This window comes from Aythya ferina (genome assembly GCF_964211825.1).
Source record: "Aythya ferina genome assembly, chromosome: 8".
In the NCBI taxonomy this organism is placed as follows: Eukaryota; Metazoa; Chordata; class Aves; order Anseriformes; family Anatidae; genus Aythya; species Aythya ferina.
Window position 1 is genome coordinate 4,288,979 of NC_140304.1, and position 21,254 is coordinate 4,310,232.

General features: G+C 40.0%; 2 protein-coding genes across 3 annotated transcripts in view; one reads left to right on the forward strand and one right to left on the reverse strand.

Annotated features, from left to right (window-relative positions):
- PLPPR5 (phospholipid phosphatase related 5) overlaps positions 1-21,254 on the reverse strand; it is a 286,848-nt gene that overhangs the window by 146,497 nt on the left and 119,097 nt on the right. The window lies entirely within an intron of this gene.
- Positions 2,236-21,254, forward strand: part of PLPPR4 (phospholipid phosphatase related 4) — a 31,206-nt gene continuing 12,187 nt past the window's right edge. The window contains exons 1-3 of the mRNA XM_084526959.1: positions 2,236-2,353; positions 15,260-15,445; positions 19,775-19,904. Of these exons, the coding sequence (XP_084383085.1) occupies positions 2,276-2,353; positions 15,260-15,445; positions 19,775-19,904 (394 nt within the window). The 5' untranslated portion in view covers positions 2,236-2,275. The remainder of the gene's footprint in view (positions 2,354-15,259; positions 15,446-19,774; positions 19,905-21,254) is intronic.

The following is a 21,254-nucleotide window of genomic DNA, read 5'->3' on the forward strand; positions in this document are numbered from 1 at the left end:
GCATGGAGACTGACAAGTAGATTTTTGCTTTTAACATCTTGTTATGAGAGTTTGCTTGTCTGCTTAGTGCAGAGCATGGACTTGACATACCCTTTGTGCATAAATGAGAAAACAGCTGGAAAAGGCAAGGGACTGGTGGGAATCTTCATCTCCATTGCCATATCACACTGGCTACAACATCCCAAATACCAGGGACCACCTGGTGACTGAACAAGAACAGCAAGTTGTTTCCCATACTCCCCAAAAGCAGGAAAGACAGGAAATAAACTGTGACAACTCAATTTGTGCTTCTTTCCTTGAATGGTAAAGCTAAATGCCACAACCCAGGGCTAAGCTTACAGGTACAAGACAACCTTTGCAGACATTATTGATGTGCTATAAAGGAATGACAACGCTACCCCATCCACAGAAGGCCTGCAGACCTTATCAAGGATACTTCCCGTTGACATCAACAGGAGCTTGCCTGAAAAAAGGCTGTAAGCTTTGATCCACAAATAGGATCCCGAAATAACACATTTCACCATGGAAACAATTGTTCAGGTTAATTCCTTTCTCTTTAAGGTTGTAGCAGCAATTGCACCAGACACTCCATGCATTAGAGAAATCTCAGGCCCCAGTTGCTGAGGGGACATGTACAAGGCTGATGAGCTCGGTTCTGCCCTCAGACCTGGCCCCACTGTGCCCTGATGGGTGCTGAGGCCAGGTGAGCTGCTGTTAACAGACTGAGCTCAAGCAGAGCACATCCACCCTGTAATACTGACCATCCAAGGACCACTGCTCCCAGGGCCATTCTACTCCTCTGTTTCAGGTGAAAGATTTCCCAGAAGCAAGGCAAAAGACCCAAACTCCCCTTGGACCAACCCTGTACACCCCACACCTGCCGGGATGCTGTGCAGGTGTTTCAGCCTGCATACGCATGACTGCTGATCCCTTACTGGCTGCAGCCAGAGCTTTGTGGCACCTTCCCCTTCCCATCCCATCCCATCCTATCACATCCCATCCAATCCATCCCATCCTCTCACATCCCATCGAATCCATCCCATAGCATCTGATCTCATCCCATTCTATCCATCCTATCCCCTCCCCTCCCCTCCCCTCTCATCCTCTCCCATCCCATCCCATCCCATTCAATCCATCCCATCCTCTCCCATCCTATCCATCCCACCCCACCCCACCCCACCCCACCCCACCCCACCCCACCCCATCCCATCCCATCCCATCCCATCCCATCCCATCCCATCCCATCCCATCCAATCCATCCCATCCTCTCCCATCCCATCCTATGAATCCCATCCCATCCCACCCCACCCCACCCCATCCATCCCATCCCATCCCATCCCATCCCATCCCATCCCATCCCATCCCATCCCATCCCATCCCATCCCATCCCATCCCATCCATCCCATCCCATCCTATCACATCTCACCCAATCCATCCCATCCTCTCCCATGCCATCCCATCCCACCCTATGAATCCCATCCCATCCGATCCCATCCCATTCTATCCATCCCATCCCATCCCATTCTATCCATCCCATCCCATCCCATCCCATCCCATCCCATCCCATCCCATCCCATCCCATCCCATCCCATCCCATCCCATCTCATTCTATCCATCCCATCCCATCCCATCCCATCTCATTCTATCCATCCCATCCCATCCCATCCCATCCCATCCCATCCCATCCCATCCCATCCCATCCCATCCCATCTCATTCTATCCATCCCATCCCATCCCATCCCATCCCATCCCATCCCATCCCATCCCATCTCATTCTATCCATCCCATCCCATCCCATCCCATCCATCCCATCCCATCCTATCACATCCCATCCGATCCATCCCATCCCATCCCATCCCATCCCATCCCATCCCATCCCATCCCATCCCATCCCATGAATCCCATCCCATCCCATCCCACCCCACCCCACCCCACCCCATCCATCCCATCCCATCTCATTCTATCCATCCCATCCATCCCACCCCATCCCATCCTCTCCCATCCCATCCCATCCAATCCATCCCATCCCATCCATCCCATAGCATCCCATCCCATCTCATTCTATCCATCCCATCCCATCCCATCCCATCCCATCCCATCCCATCCCATCCCATCCATCCCCCCCCCTCCCCGTCCCGAAGGAGTTAACGCCGCCGCCCCCCGCCGCCCCCTGACGTCAGCCCGGCGCAGGGGACGCGGCTCGGGCGGAGGAGACCCGCGGCTGCCGGCGGCCGGGGGAGCGCTGCCGCGGGGCCGCCGCCCGCAGCCCGGCACCATGTCCGCCAAGGAGCGGCCGAAGGGCAAGGTGACCAAGGACAGCGTCACCCTGCTGCCCTGCTTCTACTTCGTGGAGGTGAGCGGCCGCGCGGGGACGGCGCCGGGGACCCGGGCGGGTGCGGGGATGGGGGCTGCGGGGGGCTGCGGGGGGCTGCGGGGCCGGGGGGTGCCGCGGTCCCGGCGGGGCGCCCCCGCCGCCTGCTGCGGGCTCCCCGGGCGCTGCCTCGCCTTCGCCGGGGCCCGCGGCGGGGAGCGGGCGCTGTGTGCGGGAGGTGCGGGGGGGGAGATGCCGAGGCTGCTCCGCTGCTCTCTCGGCACGGAGCCGCGTTTCAAGGAGGGCTGGAGGCGAACGCCGCTCGCGTTTCTTTGCCGGCATACAAATCCCGGTTCGTGAGGATTGCTGGGGGAAACAGAAGCGATCTCAAAATGACAGCCAGCGGTATGTTTTTGTCGACCCTTGGATTACGCCCCCCAGTACGCCCCCCGCTTCCTCTGAGGGAGCTAAAAACGCCCGTGATGCAGATGGAATGAGGCTCTCTGGAGCTCGCAGAGCAAAACCTGCCATGGCTGCTCAGCTGGTGGCAGGTGGAGTTGCAGAGGCACTGGCTGCCTGGTGTGGCACTTGGAGGATGCTGCTGCCTTGGAGCACGCAGCCAATGTGTACTGCCAGATCGGGGGTGAATACGGGTTAAACTTAAGAAAGAGATGAAAATGTTTTAGGGGTTGAGCACAGTGTTTCTCTGTGAGTGGGGTCATCTGAAGTGACTGGGGCACTGTGAGGTGTCGTGTGACTTACCTCAGAGAACAAGAATTATAGAACAAGAATTACCTGAAGGTGCATTTGAAGGACTTTGGAGGTCTTCTGGAAGGAAGCAGGGATTGGGTTCAGAAGGGATTTTAGGTAACAGTGCAGTGTTTCTGTCCCCATATTCCATAAACACCTGGGCACGATCAGGAGCTAACCTGAAGTACGCAGCACTGAGTGGAAAGCTTTGCAGAGGCTGTTCCTATGGAAGCAGCAGGCATTCCTGTCGCTGTAACCAGGCCTGCTCAAGAAAAGCCCTTTGATGGAAGGTGCTTGTTGTGCCATCCAACTTACATCGGCTTTGTACAGGAGGGAGAGGTCAAGCCTGGAAAAGTCCCTAGAAAAGGCAGTTTTCCTCACTCTCCTTGCCATCCTCGTTGCTTTGGGAATCCAAGCAGCAAGGGAGATGGCTGGGCCTCAGCCTGGGAGTAACTGATGCCGGGGGACAATGAGAGATCCTGCAAAACATGACAGAACTGTGCTGTTTGGTGGGCTTTGCCTGCAGCAAGATGGGATGAATTACAGAGCAGCAGCACTAAACGTGTGCCTGGTGCTCTAAGAGTTGCCTTATATAATATTAATGCCATACTTGTAGTATGGCATTTCCCCTGGAAGCTCCCTGTAGCTGTTACAAGGAATAATGGAAATGACTCTGCAAGCAGTGAAGAAATTAGACCAAGCTCTTTGTACAGGCTCCACATGAAGCAGGTGAGTTCTCCACTCTTGATGTGGACTCTTAAAAATCTTGAAATCTTCAGCGGGTCATCTACAGCTAGATCTAAAAAGAGGTGGAGATCAGCACTGCAGAGCCTCTTCAGCACCCAACTGCTCCAAGAGGGAATCAGAATTCGCAGTTCGGAGAACAGGCTGCTAAGGAACTTCTGGGACTTTGATGTTACTCCTTCACAGGAGTGGAGTCCAGAACCTGTGTGAGCCCTTCTCCCCCAGGAGTCCTAATTACTGAGGACTGCAGACTTGTGCCCCCTTTTGAGCCAATGAACATTTAGGCATTCAATGCAAGTAAAAGCAATGTCAAGGGAAAAAGCTGTCTGCAATCCTCCTGATACATTTGATTAGGAAACTCTGAGCTGTCATTCCTCTCCCATCACACAGCAGGAAGATTTGAATCCATTTCACACATTTTAGGTGAGTACACTTGCTTGAAGAAAGGGTGACAGCAATCAGGTGGTATTTAAATGTTTAACTTTTGTTTCCTGTGTACAGCCACCAGCATTTACCCACTAATTCTAATCAGACTAACGACACTGCCTTCCTAGAGCTTTGTAGCACAGGCAGATACCAGCATTTCAACAGCATCAGAAAAAGAACAGCATGGTTTACATTCTTCTGTAGTGATTGGCTCAAGGAGAACCAAAGATTGAGGTATACTTCATCCAAAGAGATCCAGTCAAAGAGAATTTAATTGTCAGTGGAAATTCCCAAGTGTATTGGACAGAAGGGTGGCCCAGTGTGGATGACTGGCATTACTATGAAATAGAAATTTCCTTTGTAAGCAGAAGGTATGTTTCTCCTATGATCCAGAAAAAAAAAAAAAAAAAAAAAAAAGTAAATTACCAATTAATGCTTTCCTTTTAATTTCATGAATGGCAGTTGAATGCATGATGGGGCACTCATCAACTCCTGTACATGAAAGCACGTGATTGCAGCAACTTTCATGATGGGATAAAATGCAATCACATAGGACAACTGTCAGTTAAGCTTTTTAGCTCTCTCCTCTAGACACTATCAATTCTTTTATAGATATCTTTTTTCTCTTCTGCCACACACTCTCATTTTGCCTGTCCTGTTCATACCAGGAAGTCCCTCCTGAATAGCAGTGAATAAACATAGGAAATCAAGTTTGCACCTTCAAGCAAGAAAATCAGTTTGTTGTCTTCCATTTAGCATCAGGACCTTAGAAAATCTAGGGTAAAGAAAAAGTAAATTGTTTAGAAAATATATTATAAAAAAGGGTTGTTTTTTTCTCTCAAGTACTAGACAAAAGGAAGGACATGGGAACAAAGGACGTTGGGACAAAGAGGAAATGGAAATTCCAAAGCTGTAGGAAAGGGAAGCATTTGTGTTATACAAATGGAAAATAGAACACAGTTAAAGAGGGAAAAATCTGTAATAACTGATGTATTTCAGGCATAAGAGAATAAAGAATTAATAAAAAATAAAAATAAAACAAATTCTGTGCTCCAGAAGGACCTGATCTTTAGAAAGAACAGCAAACAAATAGAGCTCTGACACAGAGGTGTTTCTGCTGTTGAGATCCTTATGAATACATTATGAATGGAAATAACTCCTGTACATGAAAGCACGTGATGGCAGCAACTTTCATGATGGGATAAAATGCAATTACATAGGACAACTGTCAGTTAACTTTAAAATAAATACCGTGGGCCTGATTTTGATTTCAGTCTAATTTAAGAATAATTCAAACCAACAGATTTTAACGCAGCAGAGTCACAACATAAAACCAATATGCACTTCTTAAATCAATGTTATCACTGGAGCCATTCTTCATTTATACAGAAGTAAAAGAAGAATCAGGCTAGAGCTTCAGAAGACATAGAAAGGAAAAGGAATTAAAAATCTGTAAGGAAGAAATGGAGCTTCAGAAAAATGTGGGTGGGTCATCTTCCAAAAAAATCAAAGGCTATACAAAGAAGCATGTTTTCAATTTTCATGATTCATAAGATAAAAACTTGATGATTTACTCTCTGTTTTAAGGATTATTTAAAAATGCTGGTAAGACTCCTGCATAGCAGAGCCTCTGATCAGCACATGCTCTTGAGAGCTGAATAGATTGCCTTGTGCAACTTGCTAACCTAAGACATATGAAAATGAGCACTGCCAGGCCACTTGGCCTGTCTTATTCCTAATTATGGGTATGATATTTTAGGGTTCTGTAGACTGTATAGGTAATGTGAACTTAATTTTCATAGCTGGGAAGGTCAAAACTTGTCATGAAAATTCAGTCTCTCTAGGCAAGTGTAAATTTTTTTTTCCATAATGAAAAGCCTACATGCCTCTGGAAGATATTGGAAATGAGTATTCCTGGAAGAAGTTCTGCTCTTTGTCAACAGACAGTTTCTTTTCAGCATATGCAGAATATATAAGTATATTCACTTGCAGAAGAAATCACAGAATCACTTAGGTTGTAAACGACTTCAAGATCATCAAGTCCAGCCATCAACCTGACCTCCTGAGTCCCATCACCAATCCAGGTGTCTTAGTGCCACATCCACACATCTTTTGAATACCTCCAGGAATGGGGACTCCTCCGCTTCCCTGGGCAGCCTGTTCCAATGCTGCCCAGAGAATGCCTCATATTTTAATATGAATTTGGAAAATATCCAGGGTTTTCTAATTTCTGTTCCTAAGATAATGGTCATATTTTAGATGCAGGACAGATACATTTGTTCTTAGTGAAGGAAAAAGATTTCACAGGTGCTCACGCACTTGAAAAATTCCTGGATTAAATCCTCGTTTTGTAGAAGGCACTATGAAAGGTACTGCTTTGACTTTAGCAGTACTGTTACCCTGTTATCCTGTGTCCCAGATGTGGGAATGCAAAACAACATGGTGTTGTCAATCTGAGCAAACACTTAACTTTCTTGGTTCCTAAAGGAGGCTCTATATTCTTATTTACAGTGGTATGAGCAGTGGAATTCTTATAACAGTGGTATGAGCAGTAGGCACAGTAAGCAGTAAGTGTTATCACTATAGGACTCCAGCCTGCAAAATGCGGGTCATCAGCTTCCATTGAAATAAATACATGGAAAAAATGCTCGTTGTGTTTCAGCACCAGACACTTTATTTCCATTTGTTTCTAATATCTACTGACAGAGCTAGGTTGGAAATGTCAAATGTTTGTACACATCACTAGGTAGCCCTGTGCCACTTCTCAGTCACATCTGGAGGTGTTTTTTTTTCAGTTATTCAGCCATGCATAACCCACCACATTTAAATTACGCACTTTGTCACCTCCAAGTCATGTATAGGCGTGACTGTATGAGACAGAAGATGCTGACTGAATGCAGTGATTAGAGTAAGCACATAGGGAGAAAGGGCCATAAAACTAAATCTTCCTTCCTAAGAACAGGATATTTGTATCTAGTGCAAGAGTTAAACTACACTGCTGTTTCATGGAGGAGCAATGTAGTCCCATTTCTCTCTAGGTAGGTTTTCAGTTATACTTGAATTAGCCTTAAGGGAAAAACACACACACACACACAAGCTGTAGAAGATGAAATGATCCCCATACTGTGGAAGTAGCATAATGCTTACCACATATATTGCTTTTTCTCTCAAAAGAGTCAACCATGTGTGAGGGGAGGGGAAGGTGGAAAAATACCCTTAATAGTCTGCTTATTGAGCTAACCTTGCAATGTGGCTGACTCACGGAGGATTGACATCAGATTTGTTTATCACATTGCATTAGAGACCAGCATCCCCATAATATTAACAGCCACTCTGAGGCTTGAGGAGGTTGCTGTTCATCCAAAGTAACTAACATTCATTCACCAAGCTGTCAACGTTATATCCTCCCCACCACTTCTGTGTTTACAGAAGAGCTGTACAGCCTGCATACTACTAGCTTTTAGGAGAAGATGAGCAGAAAATGGTAACAAAAAAGGAAGTGCCAAGGGTGTGCTAAGGTTGTCCTGAGAGGGGGAAAACATGCCAGTGCATTTGCATTGTTAGATCTCCCTTTGTGTTCAGCTACTTGCTTGGGCAGTGTAGCCTGAATAGTTCATAGTGGAAGAGGGTCCTGTACCCTTCTCAGTCCTACCTCATCCTCCTGATCTTCTTTACTTCACTAGTAAAAGGAGGCCTGAACATATTAGAAATCAAAGGAGAATCATTTTTCCAAACAATTACCTCTTCCAAAAGTAGAAATGTTTGTACCCCTTTCTGTGATTTTCTTCTATAATTGTTGAAAATCTGTTACTCTGCAGCCAAAATTAAAAATGAGCAGTGAGTAGTGTAACCTTACCTACACAAGAGCTGAACTGTTACAAACATTGTAATCTTTACTGATGATTCTTTCACTTAAAAGTTCAGTTTGTAGGGAGAGATTTCATACATTGCAAAAGAGCATGGAAATAAGCCACTGGAGAAGGGTAGGCACCCACAGTAATTTTTGTTTTTCATATGAAACATTGTATTTTGGAGAGTAGAATAAATTGTAATAGTTTGCAGGTATTGACAGGTTTGTCTGCTAGAGATGTGGGGTTTTTGTTTGTTTGTTTGTTTGTTTTCAGGAAACTTTTGACTGAAATTTAGTAAAAGTTTGACCTGGAAACAGCCAGCTTTTTGAAATATTGCTGTTCTTGTTTTGCCATAAATTTACAGCAGCCAGTAGAAAAGAATCATAATCAACAGGGTGTGCAATATCCTAATCTCATTGTTTGTAGTTTCTTATTGATTATAACTAATCATTGAATTAATTAATAATCCTAATTAACTGTAATCATAATTAATGTAATGAATCATCAATTATTTTTGAAGTCACACTGACAGTAAATGTTTTCCTGGTATTTTTAATGTGATGTAAAATTTCTGTTTAAGGGTTTGCTTTATATTTAAGTGCATATACTTAAGTGGAAATATTTTATAATTATTTTTACATTATTCTTGCTTGATAATATTTTTGTTAAACAATTGCTGTTTTTTTAATTATAGTTATTATTTATCTCTAAATAATTGCTGCTTTAAAAAAAATATCCAAAAGCCAACAAAACAAACAAACAAAACAGAGAGAAAGAAGAACTTTTAGGATTACCTAAAGTCAAAGTGTGACTTTGAAATTTCTGAAAAAAATAGAAATTTAATCACTTGTGTATCATCTCTATTTTTGGTCTTACATGTACTGAAAGGTTTTCCATTAAGATTTGGCAAAAGATCGAGAGATCTGAGGAATTATACATGTTATATCTGTTGTATTTATAAAGCAAGACTCTAATTGGCAGTCACAGAACAATTCAATTAAACTCTAAAATCAATGTTGGAAATAGGGATAACTTAATTTTCCACAATGGTAATGATAATAGATTTCTATGGCACCTGGGATTCTAAACTGTGAGTCAAAATTAAATCCAATAGAGTTAATCTGGGAGAAGAAAGACCACATCATGTCTCTGCAATTAGTTTTCACAAAACTTAGACAATGGTTAGGTAAAAATCCTCCAGAGGAAAGGTTGGTTCCTTACAGCTTTGGGCCAGATTAAGCCTGCATCCAAATAGAGGTACAAGAAGCAGCAGAAGCTGGAGTTTAGAGAGAAAAGCAAAACCAGCTTTATACAGATGCAAATTTTACGCTTCTGAAAAGGACTGAATGCCTTCTCTTGCAAGCATGAGGGTTTAAGAATTATTTTAGAACATAGAAAACCTACAAACCGGACTTCCCTGCTCTACATCCATCCTATGTTCTGTACTATGTCTCAGAAGTCCTCATGATAGCCCAGTTTGCAATGTCATTAAACCTATACTTGGTCTTAATCCCAGCTCAGCACTGCAGTCTCACCAAGGGCAAAGCTACAGCACTGATGCAGCTGAGCAGGAGCCATGCTGAGGACCCTGCAAAAGAGCTCATGGGTTCCAAAAAACAAGAGAAAATGGCAGCATTTGGACTGATAACGTTTTTTCTGCTTGACCTTTTTCTGAAAGGTATTCATAGTCATGACCTCAGTATTCATTCCTGTCAGGATAATAGAGCCCTGTCCTTCCAGTTTCTCCTCCTGTCTTGCAAAGCTCACAGCAAAGTACAACAGGACAACAGCCAAGGAGGTTGAAAGCTGCAGTCACTGTTAGTAGTTGGCTAAGAATAGAAATACCTTGTCTCCTCCAACCCACCACAGCCCTCTTTTTTGTCTCATCCATCTGTTGTGCCTTGTCATTTAGACCATGAATTCTTTGGCACAAGGACTGACATTTATAATACATTTTAATAGAATCTCCCACAATGCCAAAGCCTTGCAGTGCAAACGCAACATAATTTTTAAATTGACCATCCTTTTCCCAAGCACTTGGCTGTTGTTGATTTTATGAGGAGAAACTGATGGCATTCATTAGCTATCTCTCTGAAGCAATCCTGTATGCTTACTTGATTGCTTAAAAAGATTTCCTAATTACCAGAAGGCAAGAGAAATATCAAGAGGCAGCTCTCGTGCCCAGGAACTCCTTGTCTGCTGTGGAAGAACTGCGGAACAACCTAGGGATCTAACAATTCTTTGGCCGCCCAAGCCCACAAGTTATTTCCAAATGTAAAAGATTCAAGTATCCTATCAAATATTACTTAATCCTTCTTGACAGGTGGGCTAGTCATACTGTCTTTAATCCGTATCTGGTTCATTGTGGCTTGGCTTCCTCTGAAAGCTATGTACATACTTCTCTCTTTTCTGCCTAGCATATGCAGGCAGGTAAAACAAGGCAATTCCACAGCCTTTGTGTTTGCATCCAGTCTCAAGAAAAGTCACTCAAGTCACTCTGCTCATCACAGTGAGCAGCAACTTCAATATTTTGCTATGACTGCACAAGAGGCATTTCATTTTTTCCCCAGTTAACCTCATGGAAACAGCCCAGGATAATCGCTTTTGTAACCAATATTCAAAGAGTGTCTCCTGGCAGCCACCAACACAGTCCAATACAGTGAGAGAGGATCTGGATTTGAGTTCATGAAAAGAGATAACACCTGTAGTGCATTTTAGCAAAGCAAAAAGAGGTCACTAACTACATCCTACAAAACATGTTTAGACATTTGAGTATGTGATACTCGATGGCTAAGCTCTCACAAAGCCCATGGGTTTGAAGATACGCTCTTGAAGATATGTATGGACTCTGCCTAGTTAAGTGCTGGCAAATTCGATATGTAACTACCAGTGTACAGCTTTAGAGAGAGGGAATTTGTAGAAGCTACTAATTTTCATAGAAGCTACTGATTTTTTAATTATGTATGTATCCAGTTGCATATTCTTTCAAAGTACAGAAGAACTGGGGGTGGGGGGTAGAGGTAGTGCTTATTTGTTGCCTTTCTGTGGTTTAAGCCTAACTGTTTCCATGGTGTCATTTAGGAAACCATCAATACCTGATTGCTACTGGCTTGCCTGTAAGACTTGCAGAGGGAATCTGGTTTTAGCAAAGCGTTGGTTATTTGGGAATTCTCCATGGGGAATTTACAGAGACACTATGGAATAGTAAAGTTAAAGGTCCTACATTTTCACTCCAGAGCAAGCACTTAAAAGCACAATTCCTAGCTCCATACAGCAGTCTTTGTAATATTAATAGCATTTATTAATATTAATAACAAAGTCTTAGGTCTTAATAAAGGCTCTTAGCAGTAAAAAAAAAAAAAATTAAAATTAAAAAAAATAAAAACTCAATTGAACCTTTTCAGCAACTATGCTGATTATGGTCCCAATTCTAATACTCCAAGCCAAAGGGAGTTTTACCCCTTGGGTCAAATTCTAAATTTATAGGTGTAAGTTGCAAGGCAAACAAGGATCATTCTCCGTTAGCCAACCAAGGAAGTAAGAGTATAAAGACTTACTAGTCAAGATAGGTGAGCTGAAGTTGGGGAGTTTATTATTCTACTTAGGAATAGGAAAATTCCTATTCCATTTTGTAATTAAAACAATACACATTATACTGTCTAATTATATTTGGCATTTTCAAGGTGTTGGGAACTGAAGTCTGTAATTACAGAACTACTGCTGCCTTAAGCAGAACGCTCCATAAATATTCATATATTAAATAGCCACTTATACTGTTTAGTAGATTTTAGAAACATTTGCTTTTCTTTGGCCCTTTTGAAGATGCATTTTATATTTGTATTTTAAAAAAGATAGGAAGAAAAATGTCCTGTGGGATCAGACATACTGTATATAGCAAATTGACTATAAACCTATTCATTAGTATTGTAAGCAGTTATGTTAGGGATTCACAGTCCTTTAGAATTATTTCTTTTCTTTTAGCACAGTGGGTAATTACAGTCAGAAATAATATGGGAGTCCTGTAGTGGAACTGTAAGATAATGAAATATAATTTTCATGATTCTTTGATTTTTGTAATTAACACTTAAATTACAGCTAACATACAGCAGCTTTTTTTTTTTTAAAAAAAAAAAAAACAAAAAAAAACAAGGAAGTTGTCCACATCTTTTTTTAGTGGTTTACAATAAAAAGTCACTTCGTATATCACCTACTTGTGATTGTTCGATATTACCATTTAATACAGCTGCTTGCCTAAGAGTACCATAACCAGAGTAGAGATGGACTTATGATAGAGGCGAGCTGTACAGGAGAGGCTTTCCTGTTCTCAGTGTTAGAGAAATGGAAGATGAAACTCTGAATGAAAGATTTTCCTTGAGTTTTCCTGCCCTGTGTTTCCATCCTAGGAAATCAACCTTTAGGGAAACCTAGATGAAGAGACATTGGAAGGGTAACAGACCCTGTGCCTATCTTGATCCTTTAGCTCAGTGGAATAGGTTTATGTCTTTTTATAAGATACTTTGTCTCACAGGACCTGGACCCTTGCTAAGTCATTTAGGTATGGCTTTCAAATAGTTAATAAGATATTGCCAGTGCCTCAACGTTTAAACACTGTGCAGAAGTGAAGTTGCAATATGCATGAACTCAAATGCTGTGCAATCTCAGTGTCCAAGCAAGAGTGGAAGCTGGACAGGAGGCTCCTTATCCCAAACAGCTCTACAGTCTGTGTGCAGTGTGGGAAGAAGAGCACCCAGTTCCCTGAAATAAAATAAAATATTAAAAAAAAAATAAAATAAATAATAAAATAATAAAATAAAATATGTAAAATGTAAAATATATCCTTAGTATGAAGACTTAAGGAAGTCCTCTTATATCCCTACACATCTGTATAATGACTGGAAACAGTCATTATCGTGACTAATCGTGCATGCCTGTAGTATAGCTAATAGGGACTGTGTTCAGCAGGATGTGAGAAGAATAATTAAATAATGTATCCAACTAAAGAACTAGACTTCTTCCTTTAATGAGTAGGAAGCAGGACTCAAGTTACATTGTAAATAATTATTCTAACATAGTATAAATACATATTATATAATAGTCATGTTATATATTGTGTAATCATATTATATTTGATACATATTGCAATATATTACATATATGGTTTTATTATATGATATACGTAACATATATGTGTAACATAGTATGTGAGTGCACATGGCATAGAATCCCAGAATATCCCAAGTTGAAAGGGACCCAACAAGGATCATGGAGTCCAACTATACCTGTACACATATAAACTAGTTATTGAAACAAACTTGCTAGATGCCTGATCTTATTTTTGTAATGTTCACAGTACTTAGCTTCATTTAGGGTGCCAATACCCATTCCCTTTCTACATCATCGCATCTTCTCTACTAGATGAGATTACAATTGAGTCAACTTGAACACAGATAACCGGGCAAGCTAAATTGTTCTGATCTCTAATATCAGTATATTTAGTTTAGAAGAACACTTTTGAAAATGGCAAAAGGTGTGGAAAACCTAAGTTGTATTAAGAAGTATGTTTCAGTAAAATTTAGATTATATCCTCCTTCCCTAACCACACAAATTTATATTCTATGTCCAAAAAGTCTACATTTAGAAAGCCCAGTGTTTAAAAATCTGAAAATGGCTAGTTAATGCAAGAAAACATTGTCCCTCTGCCACATGTAGTTTATACTTTTTATAGTTTTTATTCATATTTTTTTCCAGTATAAATATTTATCAAGTTTTACCTCTGCTTTTTATTTTTTATTATAGAATGGGACAAATGATACTGATTTTAATCAAACAATTTTTTTTCTAAATGTATACTGAATATTGAAAGTATAATATAATCTCAGCATGCCTGAAATTATGTCAGGGCAGTTTCTATTCATTATAATGTGAGGTGCCTGATGGAAAAGGGGAGTATTTTTTTTTCTCAAGAGGTATGATACAACCTTATTTAATTTTTATGATTCTATCTGTCAAAGCAAATATATTTAGTCAATTTTTTGCTTTTCAGCTGCAGTTAATAGTGAGGAGAAGTTAATGTGATAGCCATCTTAAAAAAATATATATATATATAAGTAAAGGAGAAAAGGAAGCAGACAGGCAGCAGAGACACGGGGATGGAGCCATTGCAGCACAGTGGAGGAGCAGGCAGTGGTTGCAATATTGCCTTGTCAAGTGAGGACTCTGGGAAATAACAATCAAAAAACTTTTTTGAGCATTTACTAGGCATTCACTAAGAGGATGCAAAGAACTATCACATGCTGCTGGTCACCTCTGAATGCCCCACTGCCTACCCTGGGGAAGGGCTGCCCTGCCTACTCATCAACCACTGGCTTCAAAATGCATTTTTGCTATTACTTGTCCTGAAAGACTTCCTTCCACAGTGATTTACTGCTTGAATCTGTGCTTTCAGGATTTGGTGGTATGCTGAGGCTCCCAGAGGAGCTAACTTTGCTCTTAATAAATTACTAGAAGTAATTGTGATGGCTAAAATCATTAAATAGCTAGAGGATAAAAGAACTGTGAACCACAGTCATCATGGTTCTACACGGACTGAATCTTGCCAAAGTTAATTGCTTTTTGATAGAATTACAAAATGAATGTGCTAAGGCAAAACACTGTGTTACTATATATTTAGATTCTAGGCAAGCACCAGATAGTGTTTTTCATTAACTGTTACTTTGAAACTTAATAAAAAATGGTTTGGTTATAAACACTGTTGTATACATGTATATGGCTGATAAAGGACCAAAAAGGGTGAGGATGAGCAACAGAAAGGTGAGGCCCCACATGGGAGACTGAAATTGTGTAATTACTTTAAAAAATAAAAAATAAGTCTGTCCATTAATGATTCATGCATGAAAGGGCTAAGTTATATGGGCTAAGTTAAAGGGCTAAGTTATATGGGCTGAAGGTTGGAATGAGTATTTTGACTAGCTTGGTAGACAACAGTTACTTGGTATCAACTGAATACTATGATATCTCTAGAGAATTAGTTATTTAAAGATGGTAAAACAGATATAACAAGGAACGGTGAGATGTAAAAATCAGACATCGCAGAGATTTATTAACAGACAATGTTGTCTTTGCAAAAGTATTACTATTCAATTTCTGAACAGTAATTTGTTGTTTTCTTCTTTTGTAGTTGCCAATATTGGCATCTTCTGTTGTTAGCCTTTATTTTCTTGAACTTACTGATGTCTTCAAGCCAGTTCACTCGGGATTTAATTGCTATGACAAGAGTCTGAGTATGCCATACATTGAACCTACACAAGAGGCTGTTCCCTTTTTGATGTTGCTTAGTCTGGTTTTTGCTGGACCATCAATTACGGTAAGTTCGAAGTGACACTGTTAATTATTAAAGATTTTGAACAGTTTCAGTTGACATAAAGAAAATAGCTCCTTTGGCTTCGGTGTGGCAGTGGAGTATCTTCCAGACTAGTTACATTAGGATTTTAAATTAAATTGTATTCTTCCATAGCAGGAGACACACACTCCTTAAAACATTCCCTGTAGCACTTCATCTACTCACTTTGTACTGATTGTGGGTATTAATGTTAAGAAACAGCGTCAGCAGTTGGGCGAGAATAGTTTGAATTGTTCTGTTATGCTATACAAATATTTTAACCTTTTACAAATGGGTTGCCTTCATACTCCGAGATAAACCAAAAATTCAAGATTCTGTTGAAAATGGAAGCCCTTAATTTACAGCACTGAACATGCCACTTTTGTTAGAACTAACTATGTTCAGTAAGAAGGTGTATCAGCCTTGTCAATGAAATCAATTACACTTTCCCAAACAGCACCGGGACTCCTCTAAACTGCAACTTAGTCATTAAGAGCAGGTAGACTGGTTTAGTGGCCCATCCAAAGGGAGAAGATGATTTCAGCAGAACAGAAGCTTCTTGTCAGAATACGAGCAATTTGGCCAATTGTGCAAGACTGCACTTGTCTGATGCAGGTAAGTATTGTCCCTGCTGGAATTGGTGCATCAAATTAAAAAGAAATCTAAAGACCAGAGGATATTCACGGTGTCTGATTTTTGGCACCTCAGATGGGAGACATTCTCACACCACTCCGCTCGGGTAAATTGAAACAGAAAGTCCAGCTGAGTCAACCTTCTGAAAGGGTCTCCTCTCTCCTCTGACAGCAATGACTGGGTGCATTGGTTAGGCATGTCTGCAGCACCAGCTGCAAATGTATGCCAGTTCCACTGAATTACCTTAAATTCAGCCAGTTTGTTCCTTTTATAATCCTAGCCATTTTACAATCAGAAAATCTATAAAACATGATCACAATCACAAATCTATAAAACATAAAAGCATCAAGTGCTGTTCCTTTGCTTGATAGGATTTTTTTTTTTTTTTTTTTTAAACTGAACTCAACTGTGTGTGGTTTTGGTTGCTTTAGAAACCATTTTGAAGGATTTTGCATAGCCATCAGTCTAATAATACTTATTTAGCAAGTAGAAGCTATCTCGGTGTTCTTTGTGCAGCCAATTGCAGGAAAAAAAAAAAAAAAAAAAGATGCAAAAGATAAAAAGAAAACTTGTTGATATTGTACTTTGGCTAGGTTTTCTGCATTTAAACAGTGTTCCTGATAACAAGAAAGTGGACTTTTGTGAAACAGCTGTAGAAGGAATCTATGTAGGCTCACTTCGGGCACAGTAGGCTGAAGTGGTAAAAGCCAAATTTTTTCTTCAGAGAGAGTTTATGTCAAGCCTGGAAAATGCCAGATGCCTTCAGCAGAGATGAAAGATGCCCATTTCATTACAGAGTGCTTATGAAGGTCTTTGATTCGGTACAGTTAAATTATTTCAGCATTGCAATAGGAAATGTTATTCTTCCTTGAATCATTCTCCTACCTGCATTACAGACACAACTAACCAAAACCATGCCATGAGAGAAACTCAGATGTTTAAGCAAGCCTATCAAACATTACATTGGTAAAGAAGGTAAATCGCAACGCTTGTAAGTGCAACTGCTTAAAAGCTGCAAACCTTAGGAAGGTTTACTTCACATGGATGTGTGAGCATTAATATGATTCTTATATTAGGTTGGGAATGGGCCCAGATAGTGTAAAATATACAAAGTGCTTTAATAAAAGGCACTGAAGATGATGTATTGCATCAGCTATTCAGTAGCACTATTATACTAGAAAAACATTTAAAAAATTAAATTCTTCTTTTATTTTCCATGCAAAAAGATTACACTTGTTCAATTGTCATCTTGCAGAATTTAGCATTATATGATTTAGTTTTCGTTAATAATTCAAAGAATAACACACTTTATAAACCTGTAAAATATAGAAAAGAAAGCATGAAGCTATGTGAGAAATTAAGAATTTCCAGTAACATAGCGTATGCAAGCCTCAGACTGAATTTCAGGTACTTAGGGAAGTATGAAACAGAAGGTCATGAAAGCTCAGTCAAAAACAGGTGCAACTAGGCCACATCTCTAAATCTTACCAAATAATGTAAATAAGAAAGAAAAGGGGCAGATGAGCAAATTCCAACCTCAATCCCTCCTTAAAGCATCATACAAATACTGGAGTAGGACTTAGCTTCTTTCTGCATTATTTTTAACTGTTTGCATATTATTTTTTTTTCCCAAACCTGTAGTGTATTTTAAATCTGTTCACTTTACAGTAGTTATTTTTACAGCAAATCTAGCATTTTAAATTTATTTTCCCAAGACATTATTGCTGAAGCATTTTGTGGGTTTGGGACTTTATTTATTTATTTGTGCTTATTGTTGGAGTTTTTTTTTTTTTTTTTTTTTTTTTTTTTTTGTTAATTGGTTGGGTTTTGTTCATTACCAATGAGCAGAAACTGCTTTTCACCAGGACGGTTCTGTAGCCTTGAAGTACTACAGAAAACTACAGGTTATTGGCATTTGTCTTATGTCTTGTGGCACATGTGAAAATTTCTATACATGAAGCACAGAAAACTTCAGTATAGAGCAACTGGAGTTGTATGAAACTAACAGTATGGATATTTTCTGTGCAGAATATAGATATACCTGACTTGCAAGGTGACTTCCGTTTTCTTCAGTGAGCTCTGATTCTGATCCTGTGATATATTTTCTCTCTACTTATTCATTCAGAAATTATAGGACTAGTTATTTAATCATATAAGTATAGGTCCAAACCCATAGCACTACTGACATAGAAGGTGCTTAAAGGTAACAAAGTGCTTTCTAAAAGAGATCACCAGGGAATTAGATTACATCAATTTGGGAAATCAATTAGCAAGGAGAGAAATTCACTGTTGGCAGTGTCAGTCCTACTGCCTGCTTTACTGTAGTAGCTTGTTTCCTTGAAAATACCAGCCTCTGAATTTTCCTTGTCATAGGCCTTGCTATTTCTCTGTTTTGTCCTCTATAACAGGAGCTATTACATCTCTCTGATGTTTTTCCCTGCACCAGGCATTCTGTAGAACTTAGTGAAAAACTATTTAAGTTTCCGTTTTTCAAGTTTAAAAAACTATTGATTTCTCCTGAAAAAGTTCCAGATGTAAAATGAACAAGTAGAGACAGATAATAGTGATGATGGTTCTCATCCAATGAAAATCCCTTAAATATCTGTTATCACTGACATTTCCATGTAGTGAGATAACTTTAACTACTTCAATTTTCTGGCAAAGAAGAAATGAAACCAATTAATATTAAATCGTTAGCTAAAAATTATTAGACTAAGCTTATCCATTGCACCTCCCTTCTACCAAAGTAAGAGATCTTAGTGTGCACAGATGTCACTGATAATTATGACACTTTCTTCTTAATTCAGATGCTTTAGCATCTCATTGCACAGTGAGCTTTGTGCATTTCGTACGTTACTTTTCATCTGCTGATAGACAAGGTGAATCTCCTCTTAGTGGTGAGAACTGCCCCATTCATTTCAATATTTCAACACAGACTTTTTCTGAATTCTAACAAGCCCTGTACAGATTTCCATGTTATTGCACTACATAACAGGAAAAACAATAAAACCTTAGACTGCAAATGTATAAATGGATCTGAATTTTCCAGCAAGTAACACCGTGTTTGTGTTTATATTATTCTCCTTATTTTTGTTCTAACTTGCTGTCTGCAGCTTAGGTCATGATGTCTTTTGCTCAGTGTGTTCAGAGGACCATAAGGACAGAACTTTTTCTACTGCTGTGGATCTGATTAAAATCCATGCCAAATTAAACAATTATGGAAGGGCAGGCTGCCACGTAATTAGAAGCTGCTAGCAACTGCTAGGCATGAGGCCAAGACTGAGGGCTAAACCCACCTCAGGAGCACTAAGATATTGCTGTGGCTCTGGATCATTTGAAAGGCGAGAATTTCTGATTACTACATTTTTATTGTAGATTATCTAATTTCACCTGTGGATCAAGGCTCCTGTCCCACTGAGCACTGTATACACATGTAATAGAAAAGATCTCCTTTCAATACTTTTGGACACCTGCATTTAGTTTCAATGCCACCTTCTTTCCTGCCCTCACTCAGACTAAGTTGTTACTGAATGTTTATGTATTGATACACACCTTTTCAAGAGACATACATGAGAGTGTAAGACATTGCTTGTGTCATAGATATATTTCAACCCTTTAAATTCTATCAGTGTCTTCTGAGTAATTGCTACATTTAACTTAACTGCTCCTTTGTCGTTGCAGATAATGGTAGGAGAAGGAATTCTCTACTGTTGCCTGTCCAAAAGAAGAAATGGGATTGGAACAGAGGCCAATATTAATGCAGGAGGATGCAACTTCAATTCCTTTCTTAGAAGAGCTGTGAGATTTGTTGGTGGGTTTCAAATGTTACTTACAAAGAAGAGTCTTCTATGTACATTCAATTTTTACCATGAAGATTTCCTTCTCTGAAACAGCGTTTCAGAACAGTGCAGGGCTGACACTGGCATATGTCTTTTTCTGCCAGAAAATGCGAGAAGAAACTGTCAAATGGAGCAACAGAGCAGCTCCACACTCAGCAGTGCAGCATCTACACTCTGTTTTTCCTTTCCTCTCCCAGTCTATTGTCAGTCTCTCTAAAAGAATAATTTGTTTTTCCTCCTCTGCCCACCTTGAGCTGGCTTCCTTTTAATGGTTTCTGCATACAGTTTCCCCTGCCTGTCTTCACTGTATCAGAAGTATTCAGCTCAGCTGATACTGTATTCAGCATGACAGTAAAAACTTGTCAGAAACTGTCAGTGGATTTGACATTGTTTTTCTGGTATGTCTTTATCTACCTCTTGAAAAAGGGATACAATCTGGAACATAATGATAAAGAGGGACATGATGAATTATTTTACTTTGTTATTTACTAAATCTGAGCTTGAAAGGGTGGCTTAACTTTGCTCCTCTCTTAGAGTTAATTCCTCTGGCAATGAGTGGCAAAGAGAAAGGTTTTCTCTCTTCCAGAATTCTTTCATTAGAAAGGGCAGCATTGGCAAAGATAAGCTGCAGGACAGCAGAGTGAAAACTTAATAGAAAGATTATACATTAGGTTTCTATAGGTTGGCAAGCAGGGAGGCAATAACAGGAGAGGTTATATATATATATACACACACACATATATATATGTATCTGACCAATAAAGCATATCCTGTTAAGAACAGCAGTGAGGAAGTGAGCAGAGAGGGGTGTAGATTGCAGCATCGAGGAGAACTGTAAAGTTACCCCATGCTGTCCATTTCTCCTCCTGTATGGCATCCTGTTCCATCACCAGACGACAAACTCAAAGATGCATGAATTTTACTCTTGATTCATACTCCGAATTTGCAGTTTGTTTCATACTGTCATGATGAAACAATTCCTTTAGCATTCTTTCTGTTATAAGATGAAAAAAAATATATACATGTATATATATTTTTTAATAAACACAAGTAGGGAATTAGAGGTAAATCCTTAGAGAAAAAGCAGTTGAAAATGCTCAGTAAAAAAAAATCACATTAACTGCGTTGTGAATTTGGTATTAACCAGACAGGAATATTGATTGTTGGGAAAGAAAAAAAAAAAAAAAAAAAAAAAAGACCTAAATACTAAATATTTGTGTTTGTGACAAGGATTTGGTACTCAAGAAATGTAAGAGGTATGCTGGTAAGCCAAAGTTATTGCCAGCTGATGAGAACCTGGTAGTCAGAAGAGAACAAGTCTT